The following is a 14,851-nucleotide window of genomic DNA, read 5'->3' on the forward strand; positions in this document are numbered from 1 at the left end:
TTACAAAACTCATTGTTCAGAAATTGAAAAAAATGCCTATTCAAGGACTATTTGAGATATGCAAAAGATATACAGTGGAACCTCGATTCTCCGTTTTTGGCAGGACCACAGAAAAAAACGCACAATACGGCAAAAACTGAAAATCCGGGAACGAATGAACCATCAACAATTTGGCTGAACATCACAAAAATTAAATATGTATAGCGTACTTATAATCTTACAAACACCCCTAAACCAAATCAAACTATAGTCCCAATGGGCCTTCCGCCCACCAAGTGACCGCACTCAGTCTGAAGGCCTGCAGATTATGAGGTGAGGTGTGGTCAGTGTGACGAATCCTCTAGGCCGTCATTCCTGGCTCTCTAGACCGGGGTCGCCATTTCACCATTAAATAGCTCCTCAATGAAAGGTAATCGTGGAGTGAGAGAACCTGAAACCAGCCCTCATATCCAGGTAAAAATGCCTGACTTGGCAGGCAATCGAACCGGGCAGACCGCGTGGCCGGCTTCAAACAATTACCGGTACACGACTTAAAAATAAAAAAACTTTACATTCAGTTTTACCAAGGAAACTTCGTCAGTTTCCTCAGAAAACTTCTTTACTTCAGCAACTTTGATCAGACAAACTCTTCGAAAAATCTTGTACTCATATCCCGAAGCCAAACAACAATCGACCGAAAGTAGTTCTTAATTCTCTAATCTAATAAAATAAAGCACATTAGATACAAAAGCGCCCGACATTATGGCAAAATCCTTTTAGTTTTCTTTATCTTCCATTGTAATTTGGTCACCGGTATACTGTTTTAGTCAGCTTATGGAAATCTTGTACCACGTAAATTAGGCCTACATCGACCTTTAAAGGTTATGCTGAACTCGAGAATATGGTTTCGAATGTAAGTATCAATCCTCAAGTTCTCGAATGAATCATATTCAATTCTGTCTGTCACTAATCACAATGAAACTGGAAAGAGAAAAAGTATCATTAACACTTGTGATTATTGGCGAGCTTGAGCTCAGCCGGAAAGCGCACAGGCTGTACAAAGTTTTAAAATGTAACGTGCACAAATAAAACGGCTGCAGTATTTATAACAGTCTTATATTAGGACAAAAACAATCCCAAAACCTTCCTTGGTAAGGTGCAACATCTGTAACGATAATATTAAAATAACGTACTAAATTTGTGTCACTTAAGAAGGAGCAGTTTCGATTCCTGTCTGAAAGCCCAGTGACTATTCAGTGCCTTAAGGGAAATGCCAAAAACCTGTTACACTCAAAAAAAAAAAGGAAAAAATAAACATCTAAGTTTAACCCTGGACATAATGTAGACGTTTTGCAAGTAGGTACGAAGATTTGATGAAACTCGTTCCGTCTTCATGTAGAGCTGTCGAAATGCGCTCTGTCTCCTTCCAATTGTTGTGGACACTCTCTGTTTTAGGATTTCGGAGGATTTTCTAAGCAATACCCCCCGAATGCGATGCGATGCAAGTTCACCGCCGCCAATACAGTACTTTCTCAAATTAGCGCAATGACTGGACGTTAACATCAAGATCCGTAAGTATGCCGTAGTCATCCTTTCATGAGATACAGTTTCTTGAAAAACGCATGATCGTGGATTTAGCGTTGATGGGACTGAAATTTCTAGACGGTTGAGCCGGGAAATTGTTTCTTCGAACGCATAATGTGGGATTTTTAGAACGTAATTCAATTAGGATGCTCACGAGACCAGGTAATTTGAATGAATAATATGGGAAAACGTAGTTTCTGGGAATGTATAACTGAGGTTCTGCTGTATATATACATTATTTACACAAAATTGTGCTCACTTCTTTTGTTATCTTCAATGTTAAAACCAGTGGCGTATACTGAGGGCTACCAAGGCTATCAGTGAAGCCCAAAACTCAAATGTAAGCAGTGGAAATCTAAAGCACACTATAAATATTGTAAGCATCTGACACACTGTTACACTTGCAAACCTTGAAAGCAATGAGAAAAAACGTCCCACGTATTTCTGAGAACAAGGCTTCGGAGACTCATAATCCAACCCAGATTCTCGACCCGCCCCATGCGGCTTGCTGCTGTATGCCTACCGGCGCAGGGACCGGGGGAGGATAGATGTGCTAGATCGCCACTGCTAACTATCAACCATGCGTTAATCATCGTATATACTTCCTCACCTCATCTTTCTGACTTAATTATATAGATAATGGAGTGCTGGTATTTCACTCCCGATTTACTTCTCCATCCTTGAAGGAAGACACTGCTGTTTTATTATTATAGATAGATGTACTAAAATGAAATGCAATCTTTGAGGTTTAGTGTTCTTTTTTGTTGGTTGGAATCGAACCCGTGATCATGGGTCGGACACCACCACTGATCTTCCGAGGAAGATAATTAACCAGTGAACGATGGGCACGACCACTGTGAAATTCAACATTTTATTTAACGATTATGATGATGATGATGTTAATAATAATAATAATAATAATAATAATAATAATAATAATAGTAATGGTGCATGGCATCTGTATAGGTTTGGAGGTGACCTAATGAGGATAAAATGAATGGCGAAGATGTCATAAACACCCAGTTCCCAAGCCAGGGGAATTAACAGTATGATGGGGTTGATTCTGAAAATTGAACCGGGGCCGTCGGACCAAAGGCAAGCATTCTATCCATTTAGCCTCATAGCTGGACTTCAACTTGCTAAACCTTAGGCTACTACCGGGCGAGTTGGCCGTGCGGTTAGGAACGCGCAGCTGTGAGCTCGCATCCGGGAGATAGTGGGTTCGAACCCCACTGTCGGCAGGCCTGAAGATTGTTTTCCGTGGTTTCCCATTTTCACACCAGGCTTCTCCGTTGGTTATTCACTGCAGATCAAAACGCTTAAGGCTTGACGTTCCCTAAACCAGCTACCGAAAAGGAGTAACCTAAGTCTAGTGGTAGCCCACGTCTTGATACTAGCATACGCCACTGGTTAAAACTGAAATATGACATGCCAGCCATAACGTCTCGTATGGAATACAATGTCCATTGTTGGAAAACAGAAGTTCCTTCATGAAGGTAGTTTAACGAGCTTACTTGAAAATGTTGTAAGCATTGTTGGAATCTGCTAGTTTCAGTGTGTTCACTGGGTAGATTAAGATTCTGGCCTCGGAAATAAGATCGGTACATCAGATCATTTAAAAACTTTAACTCGAATGGAATTTTTATTCAAAATTCAGCTATTCTGGTAGAAGAAATCTGAAGCCTTATGAGATCGCCTGTCATATGGCAAAGATCAGTGCTGCAAGACCACCATCTTCGTGGCTTAATTCTTATGAATATTCCTTTAAAAAAAGACAAGGCCTGGAAAGAAAGAGATACAAAAATTAACGGGTTTAAAGCCCTCGGATATCTAAGAAAGGAGATTCCGCCACGAATATGTGACGTAAATGTTTACCCTCAAATTCGATGACAATCCCTATGAGCCATGCTACTGCGGCTGTTATAGTTCTGCTGAGCGAAAGAAAACACAACTAGAACATATTAAAATCCTCGACCCGGGCGGGAACCCGGGACCCCTTGCCGAGACTGAACACTTGGGGCTACGTTTTAGTAAATTTGGTTATAACAAGGTTTCATTATATGTGTTTCTGCTTCCTGTCTAGAAGAACAGGTTCTCTTTCCAATCCTGTCAAACGCACGCTGGTGCTGTCAGGGGTGAAAATTCCTACACACCCTGAGCTTCTCCAAGATTCCAGTAACATAGGCGCCAGAATTTAAATGAAAAAATTCCAATCTATAATTTAATGTATATGATTCTGCAGTGAGCACGTTAGAAATAAGCTCACTGCCCTCACTATATGTTATATATAGTTTTGAATACAATTACCTTCAACGTGTTGACATATTCAGTCTGGGTGAGAAAGTTCATCTTGTCCAGGGACTCCTTGTAGCCACGTTTTTCATTCAGTTTGATATTTACTGCTGTCAGCTTATGATTGAGTTTGTCAATGGAGCGGCTCACTTCCTGGGCTTCCTTCCCATGTCGCTGAATGCTGTACTCGAGCTTCAGGTTCTTCTGCTGCAATATGAGCACCTCTGGAACAGTCGACAAGAATTATGAAAATTGTGCCACAATTTGCACAGAGTTGTGACCGTGAAACACCTCACCATCACGGTCCTGATCGAACGAAGACGAGATAACAACTCTGTTACAGTTAGTGGACACATTTGATTTTGTGAAATATATGGAAGTTTAATTTGTTTTGTTTATTGCTTTCATCAGAAATTTTGTCAAAGTTGAAACACTTCCACATTCTCTACATCAGAAAATGATGTCACCATAAATTGTGTTGTTTGCCACAGTAGGGGAGCAATCTTCATATTCTACTGTACCAGAGAGGGGAAGAAGAGAACTTATATGTCATTGTCTGTAAGCAAGTTGGTGGGATGTCGAAGCATGGATTGCTAGACGGCGTACCCAAGCTGTCGAGTGAGCAGGGAGGCGGAGTTGCGAGCTTCCTGTCACCAGAGAGAGGTGCGTTTCTTCTCCACCCCATACGAACATGAAATTAAAAGATCAGGAAATCAATAGTGCCATGCTTTGTCCAGATAACAGTGCATTGCGTAATAGGGGAAAGTTCCTCTAAGCATCTGGAGAGTGCCTTGGGGCACTTGTTATCGTTATGTACGGACAGCATTAATTACTGCACTGTTTCATTCATAATGGTCATCGATAAGGTGTGGAGTGGGGGGAATCGTCTTTTCTCTGAGGTTACAGGTACCACCTACGTGTCAGGAATATTTTCCTTTGCAGCAATATTTAATGCCGATATTGTGAAAGCGATCACTATAAAGTAACTGACTGATTTATAGCACAAACTGATAGGCACTACGATGTACACTGCATCATGGGACTCTGCCAGGAGAAAATGTATAGCGTGAACCCAGGCATTTATGAGCAAGGAGGCTAAGTATAACTATGTTTATTACCATCCTGTAGCAAGACAGAATTTCCATTTAAGATTAATTAATTTGTAACATAATAATTGATAGGTTTTAGAATAAATGTGTCCATATAATTCTCCGGCATAAGTAAGGTTACCATCATGTCTGAGTGGTTTAAATTTGTATAAATATGATTAGATTTTTCATGGAAGATTATTCTTTGATAAATTCTTTTTGTTTTAGGTTTTTACTGGATAAATTTTGTAGTTAGACTTTGAATTTCAATGGTGAGAGCTGGTAGTTTTTTAAGGGAATGTTTATTTGGCATTTACTTGTACTCAACCTAATGAGTTTGTCATGCATGTGAATTATACTTGAACAGTCATTTTTGAATGACGGCGGAGATGAAGAGACTTTCCAGAGGTTTGAACAATCAGCTACGTCAACGTTTTATTTGATTTTTAGAGCTGACCTTATTTCTTTTTGTTTTGTTTGTGTGCGACCCTATTTTTTTTCTGTTTTGTCAAGAATTAGCTGTAAAGAAGGAATTATGTTATCATGAAGGAGTGGTGTTTCTTGTGGGTTACCCATAAGAGCTGAAGAGAGGAGTGAAGCCAAGACTTCGGGGTGGAATGTTGTGGGTCGAGATATTGAGTAACTGAGTGTGTTAATCGTGGTACACGTGTGAAAGTCCAGAAGAGACTGATGCCTGTTGTTTAAAGGGGTCTAACATCTAATGTCATCGGCCCAGACACTCATCTGAGATTATAATACTAACGTTATCTGCTAGTTACTAACATACGTGCATGTCCACATCTATGCTAAAATATAAGCCAGAAGTAATACAGTCAACTCTCGATAATTTGAAACTCAAGGGACCAGAGAAAAAGTTCAATTTCCCGAGAGTTCAAAATAATAGGAGTTCAAGTAACCAAGAGGGAGGGAGGGAAAAATTCAAATAAACAAGAGTTTCACTTATACTTACTCATTTCTTTCACAACATTTGTACAATTATGAAATGTTCATACAGAAGTGTTCATTTTGAAAAAAAGTCCATAATTTTCTTTTGAGTGAGCGACTTCCATCTATCATGGTCCAATAAATTTTCGATAGTGGTGAGAGCTGAGAAGAAATCGTCACTTGTGTCCGTTCTGAGGGCGTAGGAGCTTAGGGTAGTAAGAGCTGTCCTTGCCTCGCTCGATGCGACTGGAATTGGCGGCTGTTCTTCTTCGTTTTCTTCCTCGTCCTCATCCAGAGAGGCTAAATCCAACAGTTCGGCATTGGTTAGGGCACCGTGGACACCGATGTCATCGTCAACTTGAACGTAATCCTCAAACGTTAACTCTCCACAGTTAGGTAGAAGTCCCCATCCTGAGTCAAAATTCGTAAATTTTGGCGGCTCTGATGACTGTTCCACGTTTTCGGTTTGCTTAAACCCGCACTTTTTGAAGCAGTTATAAATGGTGATAGGGTTGACATTTTTCCAGACCTTATCAATCATGATTATAGCGGTCAAAACTGTTATGTTCGCCTTCTCACCTTTTTCGACGCTATTCAGCACAAGAGAAACAATTTCTCTGCGGTAGAGAGTTTTTTAGATTTTGAATAATGCCTTGGTCTAATGGTTGCAATCTTGATGTCGTGTTGGTGGAAAGAAAATAAATTTTACGTGGTCTAATGGTGGTGGGTTATTATGCACGGTGTACTGGTCCAAAAACAGCAAGATTTTGCGTTTTTCCTTTTTTTCATGTCACCGTTAACCGAGGTCAGCCATTCATTAAACAACTCTGTCGTCATTCATGCTTTTTTGTTTGATGATAAGCTGTGGGCAACGATTTTATTCCTTTGAAGCAGCGTGGTTTGGCAGATTTCCCTATAATGATTGGTTTCAACTTTTGAGATCCGTCCATGTTACATGCTAGAAGGACAGTTATTCTTTCCTTGCTCAGTTTCCCTCCATGACACTTCTCGTCTTTGAACGTCAGGGTGCGATCAGGAAGACATTTATAAAAAAGCCCGGTTTTGTCTGTGTTGGGTCATAGCCATTCAAAAGTTCATTTAGTTCGTCAATCCATTTGGAAGAAATGGAACTATTCACGCTGGCGCTCTCTCCGCACATCTTTTTAAATGTGATGACTTGTCGGTTTTTTAAAATTTAAAAGCCACCCCTCACTTGCTGCAAATCCTTTAATCCCGAGAGACTGCGCAAAAGACTTGGCTTTTTCCTTCAACATGAAACCGCCCAGGGGAACGTTTTGTCCTCTACACTGACAAATCCACTTAAGCAAGCACTCTTCAAGACGGGGAAATTCACCCTGACGTGACCTTTTTCTACTCGCACTTAAGGCACTTTCGGTGACGCGATCTTTATTTTTTTAAATCGTTGACAATGTTGATGGTAAAATACCAAACTGTTTGGCAACATGTTTTTTAATTGTCCATCCTCCACAGCTTGAATCACACGTTTTTTTTCACTTATGGAAAGACACTTGTTCTTTCTTGAACTCATTGTGATGCTTAAAAATTACACAAATCAAACATTAACATACTGTACCACACTTTAACGTCTGAAAGAAGACTCACGACTGGAAACTCACTCATACAACTCATTATTGATGTAAACAAACGACAGGTCTGTGCACGATAACAATACATACTGTAATCACCGACTTTAAATTATGGAGAGTAGGAAAGCCCGACTTCAAATTATCGAATGTCGGCGAGCAAGATGCCATTCCTACAACTTCAAATTACCGAGGGGACCAAATAACATTGATTTTTTTAAAATTTATCCAGTATTTTTCAAGGGACAAGGAGAAAACTTCAAATTGTCGAGAGATTCAAATTAACGAGTGTCAAATTATTGAGAGTCGACTGTATATTCCTTAACACATTAATGACGGGCTACGTTAATTAACATAGTTTCATATTGGTGCGTGCGCAACTGGCTACATAAATTAACGTTTTCTCACGCTGCTTCATTCTTGTGTGTTTTTATCTTCTCCGCCGTTTATTAATCGAAATATTTCATGGTTTTTACATACTAAAGTGTTTGTTGATCGAAATTTAGATAGATATATTCTTTCCTTGACTATGCTTTCGGCACAGGAAGTGTGGTTTCATAACACTCAGTACCGCGTGACCGAGTGTATTGCCAGGTGTCAGCATGGTGCGCCGTAGCAAAGACAACTTGAACGATGATGAAATATTTGGAGAATTGCATGCTGATAGTTTATCTGATCTCCCTAGTGCTTGTGAAAGCGTAACTATTAGTGACTGTGAAGATGTGTGTCCGTCAACATCAAAATATACGCGCGGGAGTGAAAGTACGACGTTCAGTTCAGACGAGTCTGTTGACGGCGACAATAATGCAGGTGAAGATGCCAGTGCTAGTAGTGACAGTGAGGTTGATGGATGGCCCAATAAGGATGAAAACAAGAGTCCTAGAACCATTTATAGGTTTTACAGGTATTTATATTTCATCCTACTTCTCATGCTAGGTGTGCTTCTGTTACCGGTCCACAGGAAAGAATGGAGTAGCGTGCACCCAGACAACGTGTTAAGAATTAAGAAGTGAAGTCTGCATTATGTTGTTAGTAAAGAATAATTCATAACACTTAAGTGGGTCAGCTTCTATGTTTCGACGTATATGTTCGGATATGAACTATGTCCTTTTTTGGGCATCTTCCTGTGTTTGAATCAGTTGTCTTCCATACATGCCCAACCTTGCCACTTCACAGTCAACAAAAAGCTAGTTCCTTTTGGAGATTTCCCTTCCTATGGCTGCTCAATTTGCTGAATTTCAACAGAAGTTCTTAAATCTGAATCACAGTTGAGATTATCTTGGAAACCATCGTGACTGGGTGGAAGTGAGTGAGTCTTCCTCCTCAGATTCAGTTTCTGAATGGTTGCCTTCCAGGCTCCACCTTGGATGATAGGAAAACTTAAAACGGTCCACCTTTTCAATACAAAAATGTTATAGTTTATTTATAACATGTATTTGCACTTGGAACTAGTTTCAACGCTGTTTTGCGTCATCATCAGCCAAAATGTGGGAAATAGGCCAGCATGTAGGCATTTATATTACACAAGGCATTACATTAAACAATACACATTTTACAAGGTGATAAAAACAGGGACGAATATAGAAACAAATGAATCGTTGAGAAAGCAAAAGTTATACATATTACTCTCAAGCTATTGTTGAGAGTGAAGGAGAATTTCCTGCTGTGTATGTTTATCAGGAACTCAAGGGAGACTTCATTAGTTAGTCGGAACATAGAAAAAATGATGAACTCTTCTCAGAAGAACTCTTAAGGTTTCACTTTACTTTTTCCTGCCTGCTGGCTCCTTAGAAATGTGTGCGCGTGCGTTTTGTATTCAGGAATCATTCAAGGCAAATATTTTCGCACTGCAAGTTATGTGGTTAAGCTTATTTTTAATATGTATAACTTGCCTTCTCAACGATGCATGTGTTTCTACATTCGTCCCTGTTTATATCTCCTCGTAAGATGTGTATTATTTAATGTAACACCTTGTGTAAAAAATTGGGTTATATGAAGGAGTTATATCATGTTCAAGATCATGCTTTCACGTCTCTGCACAATATTTAAAATGAAATTTTACCGTTGGTCTTTATAGCTATTGTTGAGAGTGAAGGAGATTTTCCTGTTGTGTATGTTTATCAGGAACTCAAGGGAGACTTCATTAGTTAGTCGGAACATAGAAAAAATGATGAACTCTTCTCAGAAGAACTCTTAAGGTTTCACTTTACTTTGTCCTGCCTGCTGGCTCTTCAGTAATGTGTGCGCGTATGTTTAATATTCAGGAATCATTCAAGAAGAATATTTTCGCACTGCAAGATGTGTGGTTAAGGTTATTTTTAATATGTATAACTTTTGCTTTCTCAACGATTCATTTGTTTCTATATTCGTCCCTGTTTTTATCTCCTTGTAAGATGTGTATTGTTTAATGTAACGCCTGGTGTAATATAAATGCCTACATGCTGGCCTATTTCCCACATTTTGGCTGATGATGACGCAAAACAGCGTTGGAACTAGTTCCAAGTGCAAATACATGTTATAAATAAACTATAACATTTTTGTATTGAAAAGGTGGACCGTTTTAAGTTTTCCTATCATCCATTCTCAGTTCAATACGGACAAAAATGAAATTCTTAAGTTTAAAAGGCTCCACCTTGTCAAGAATGAACTCTTCGTTTGTCCATTGTGTCCTGGAAAGCCCCGTTACATACCAATAACACACAAGTTTCTCATACCAATGACACTTGGTCGATACTAACAAAAAGCGCAGTGACTTGCTCCTCACACGTGCAGTGATCACTGCATGGGTAACAGTTATATAGTTCAACAATGATAAAGGTGTTTTAATTTATTCCACCTATTCAATACTTATATTTTCACGTATAGTTGTTACATAATTAAATTCTTAGTTACATGGGACATGTTTCACCCTCAGTTAAGGGCATCTTCAGCCTAAATACAATAATCAAAAATACAACTAAATTAAAAGTGGAAGTTAAATACAATCATCAAAAATACAACTAAAATAAAAAGTGGAAGTTAAAAGTTTAGTCTGTTATTAAAATTAGGAACAATAAAATTGTGAAAAATGATAAAATAAAAAGATGCTAATGGAAAACTGTCTTATGATTAAACTATAATCTTGTCGGAGACTAAAACTTCTATTAAAATTCTAATTAAAACAGTTCATATAAAATATTGGAAAATCAAAGTGGTAGTAATAAAAAGCCAACGACATGAGGGCGTGTACACAAGCATAAACTTGATTGTCATGAATACAATCTTTTCAAGGCCGCTGATGAAATTCGTAGTAAGTAAGGCAGAAGCGTCTATTGAAAAATTGTAAGAGGCCGTTAGCACCGGTAGGTAATAAAATGGCTGAATCCTTGCCAGAAAATGTCAACAGATGCAGAAATAAGTTTTCTGTAAGAGAAGGAAAAGAAGAAATAAGAAATTGAACGTAAGGAGAGAATTCAGTCTTACATAATTTTGAAACAGATGAGGACTTACATGTAAGTGGAAGTTGTTATTTGTTAACTACTGTTGAGTTGGTTGCTGCCCGTCTGTTGGCTCTAAGTCTGGTGTTATAACTGTGCTGCAGAGGCGGTAGCGAACTCGGAGGGGAAGGAATAGGGAAGTGCGGAAGGGAGGAGAGGATGGGTGGAGTCAAATGTGACGAGGCTGACAAAGGGGCGGAGTCAACTGCATTGCTGGAAGTAGGCCTAATATCTGTAGGTATGGGAGGAGTATTAGGGTTTGAAGAATTAAATATATTAGGTATCCTAAATTTATTCGAACTAACTGACTTTAATAATTTTGGCATTAATTCGTGTAACATACTTTTATTGTCCGTGGTTTCATTGAGATTCTTTTGCTTATTGTACATCTGATCTAAATAGATGTATAAACTTTCTAATTCATTCAGCATTCTTCCTTTTTGTATGTTTCTAATTATCGTTAAGTCTTTCTCAATGGATTCAAATCTGTGGCCAGTCTCCCTCATATGCAAACTCATCGCTGAGTATTTCCTATGTTTTTCCGTGTTAACATGTTCCATGTATCTTGTCATAAAATTTCTCCCAGTCTGTCCAACATATGAAAAATTACACTGAGTACATTTAAGTCTGTATACTCCTGATCCTAAATAACGATTCTTATCATAATTAACTTTTTTATGATTAAAGAATATGGACTGGTTAGTATTAGTAGTTTTAAAAGCTATATTAAAATTATGTTTCTTGAATACGCTAGTAATCTGGTGTATAGCTGGATTATTAAAAGTAAATGTAGCATACTCAGTTTTTTTGGTCTTTTCTGGTATCAGATTCGTAGATAATTTGTTCTTAATTTTATTGATTAATTTGTTGATCATTTCTATTTTGAAACCATTTTGTTTAGCGAGGTATCTAGTATAATTTAATTCTTTCTTCAAATTCATGGGAGATAGAGGGATTCTAAATGCTCTATAAATTAGACTGTGAAAAGATGCTTGTTTATGTGAACTCGGGTGTAAAGAGGAATTGTTTATAGTTGTAGATGATTGTGTCGGTTTTCTAAATATTTGGAAATCAAAAGTGTTAACCTTACGCGTAACTGTTATATCCAGAAAATTCAATGAGTTATCGACTTCGTCCTCTTTCGTGAATTTCAAATTAGGTTCGATTTCATTTAATTTATTTAAGATTTCTTGACTATTAGTGACATCTTTGTTTATGATTACAAATGTATCATCTACATATCTCAACCATAAATCTATTCCTTTAATTTTTGCTATTATTTCATTGTGTTCGATTGAATCCATAAATATGTCGGCAAGGATGCCCGATATTGGGTCACCCATTGCTAATCCATTCTGTTTATAAATATTATTGTTAAATATGAAGTAGTTATTGTCTAATACGAACTTTAACAATCTAGTGAATTCTTCTACTTCCATTTTACTAAGATTACTGTGTTTACAAATATTATCATGAATGATATTAACAGTTTTATCTGTCGGAATATTCGGGAACATATTCACTACGTCATACGAACACATCATCTGGTTTGGAAGTACGCCAAATCCAAGCAAAATGTCACACAAGTCAATGGAATTTCTTAATGGTTGTTTATTATTAAAAGTGTAATGTCTTTTCAAAAAATTGTGAATGTATTTGGAGACTTTATACGTGGGAGAATTACGGCAATTGATAATCGGACGAATCGGAATATCTTTTTTATGTATTTTGGGCATAGCTCTAGTTTCCGGGAGCCTAGGATTCATATTGACAAGTTTTAATTGTTCTTGTTCAGTAAAGAGAGATGTGGATCTTTTAAGTAAGGCTTTTAAGTTGCGTTGAATTTTAGTTAGCGGATTTTTTGTTACTAATGTGTATTTGTTATTATCTATTTTTCAATAGACGCTTCTGCCTTACTTACTACGAATTTCATCAGCGGCCTTGAAAAGATTGTATTCATGACAATCAAGTTTATGCTTGTGTACACGCCCTCATGTCGTTGGCTTTTTATTACTACCACTTTGATTTTCCAATATTTTATATGAACTGTTTTAATTAGAATTTTAATAGAAGTTTTAGTCTCCGACAAGATTATAGTTTAATCATAAGACAGTTTTCCATTAGCATCTTTTTATTTTATCATTTTTCACAATTTTATTGTTCCTAATTTTAATAACAGACTAAACTTTTAACTTCCACTTTTTATTTTAGTTGTATTTTTGATGATTGTATTTAACTTCCACTTTTAATTTAGTTGTATTTTTGATTATTGTATTTAGGCTGAAGATGCCCTTAACTGAGGGTGAAACATGTCCCATGTAACTAAGAATTTAATTATGTAACAACTATACGTGAAAATATAAGTATTGAATAGGTGGAATAAATTAAAACACCTTTATCATTGTTGAACTGTTAAATTTTCAATACGGACCTAAAATGAGGTTTATAACATGTAACAGTTATATGACGCAGTTTGGTCAAGAGCTTAAATATTATTGTAGCAATTTAGGGAAGCCTCAAGATAAGACTTTAAGGACACTGATATCTCAATCGTTGTTTTCTTTATTTATCGAAATTTGGAAATGTGGAGAAATTGACATTCTAGTCATAAAGAAGTTTCAATCTATAAAGATGCGACCAATATTGAAATTTTCCAGGTGCAGAGATCAGTGACACCACGAAATCCTTGTCAGGCAGTGTTATGCAAAGAAATTTGTGTTTTGAGAATTTATGTGAATTAGAAAATGTTAGTTAGAATAAGGTTTTTAGGACTCTCGACAACAATATTACTGAAGAATATGTTGAAGGCTAATTTTTTAAATAATCGTAACTGATGTGGATAAAGAAGTTCTTTATGTAACTTGAAGAAATTATATGTTAGTAAAATGTGAATTATGAAGAATGTGAAAACTGATTTTGAGCAATGCTTGTTTTAAGGATTTTTGGTAATATTTTTAAAATTTGATTTAAAATTGAAAGCAACCTTTGAGGCAGCTTGTATGGGCACATGTAAATTTCCGATTGTGAAATTCCTATGTTACGTAATCAAACTCTCTAGAATTTGTCCATATTGTGGCTGTTGGTGAGCAGAAATCAGTGAAGCAACAGAAGTCCTTATTCTGTATGTAATGTAATGTAAATTTTATCTTGTCATCATTTTAGGTAAACAAAAACATTTAAAGAACTGAAGTGTTTATAATATAAAAGTAATAATAATAACAACGTAAACGTTTCCACCTTTTCAATACTAAAATATATTCACAAAATTATAAATTACACGGTACTAGTTTCGACCCATCTATTATAATTTATAATTTTGTGAATATATTTTAGTATTGAAAAGGTGGAAACGTTTACGTTGTTATTATTATTACTTATATATTATTCTCAGTTCAATACGGACCAAAAACATGAAATTCATGACCATTAATGAAGTGTTTATGCAAAGTAAATTATTGTATGAAGCTTTCTTATTTAAAAATTATTCCATATTTAGGCATATGAAGAAATGGACTATGAAGAAGATTTATGTTCTGTTACATTTCCTGATTTAAATTGTATTATTTTCTTAACTATGGAAAGGGATGTGGAAATTTTATACATGACTTGTGAGGCAGGGTGTGCCACGTGTCGTTTTGAAATATCCGCGAAGATGCAAATTCTGCAGAAAGCATGATTCTAGAATTTCATTGTCATTGGTCAAAAGTACAAGTGTTTTTATTGGCCAGTATATGAGGATTTTTAATAGGTGGGATATGGCAAACTGGAGTGTTGCTATTGGTCATTTGTAATCACTCTATTTCCTGTTTGTGGCTCCTTGCGTGTGCGAGTGACTTTGTCCGCGCCTTTGAATTTGGATCATTACAGCGGGCGACGTCCTCGT

The 14,851-nt window shown here is 37.0% G+C and overlaps 1 protein-coding gene across 1 annotated transcript in view; it reads right to left on the bottom strand.

Annotated features, from left to right (window-relative positions):
• Positions 1 to 14,851, bottom strand: part of l(2)41Ab (lethal (2) 41Ab) — a 443,174-nt gene that overhangs the window by 91,395 nt on the left and 336,928 nt on the right. The window contains exon 9 of the mRNA XM_068228208.1: positions 3,871 to 4,079. Coding sequence (XP_068084309.1) covers positions 3,871 to 4,079 — 209 coding nt within the window. The remainder of the gene's footprint in view (positions 1 to 3,870; positions 4,080 to 14,851) is intronic.

This window comes from Anabrus simplex, chromosome 6, assembly GCF_040414725.1.
Source record: "Anabrus simplex isolate iqAnaSimp1 chromosome 6, ASM4041472v1, whole genome shotgun sequence".
Classification (NCBI taxonomy): Eukaryota; Metazoa; Arthropoda; class Insecta; order Orthoptera; family Tettigoniidae; genus Anabrus; species Anabrus simplex.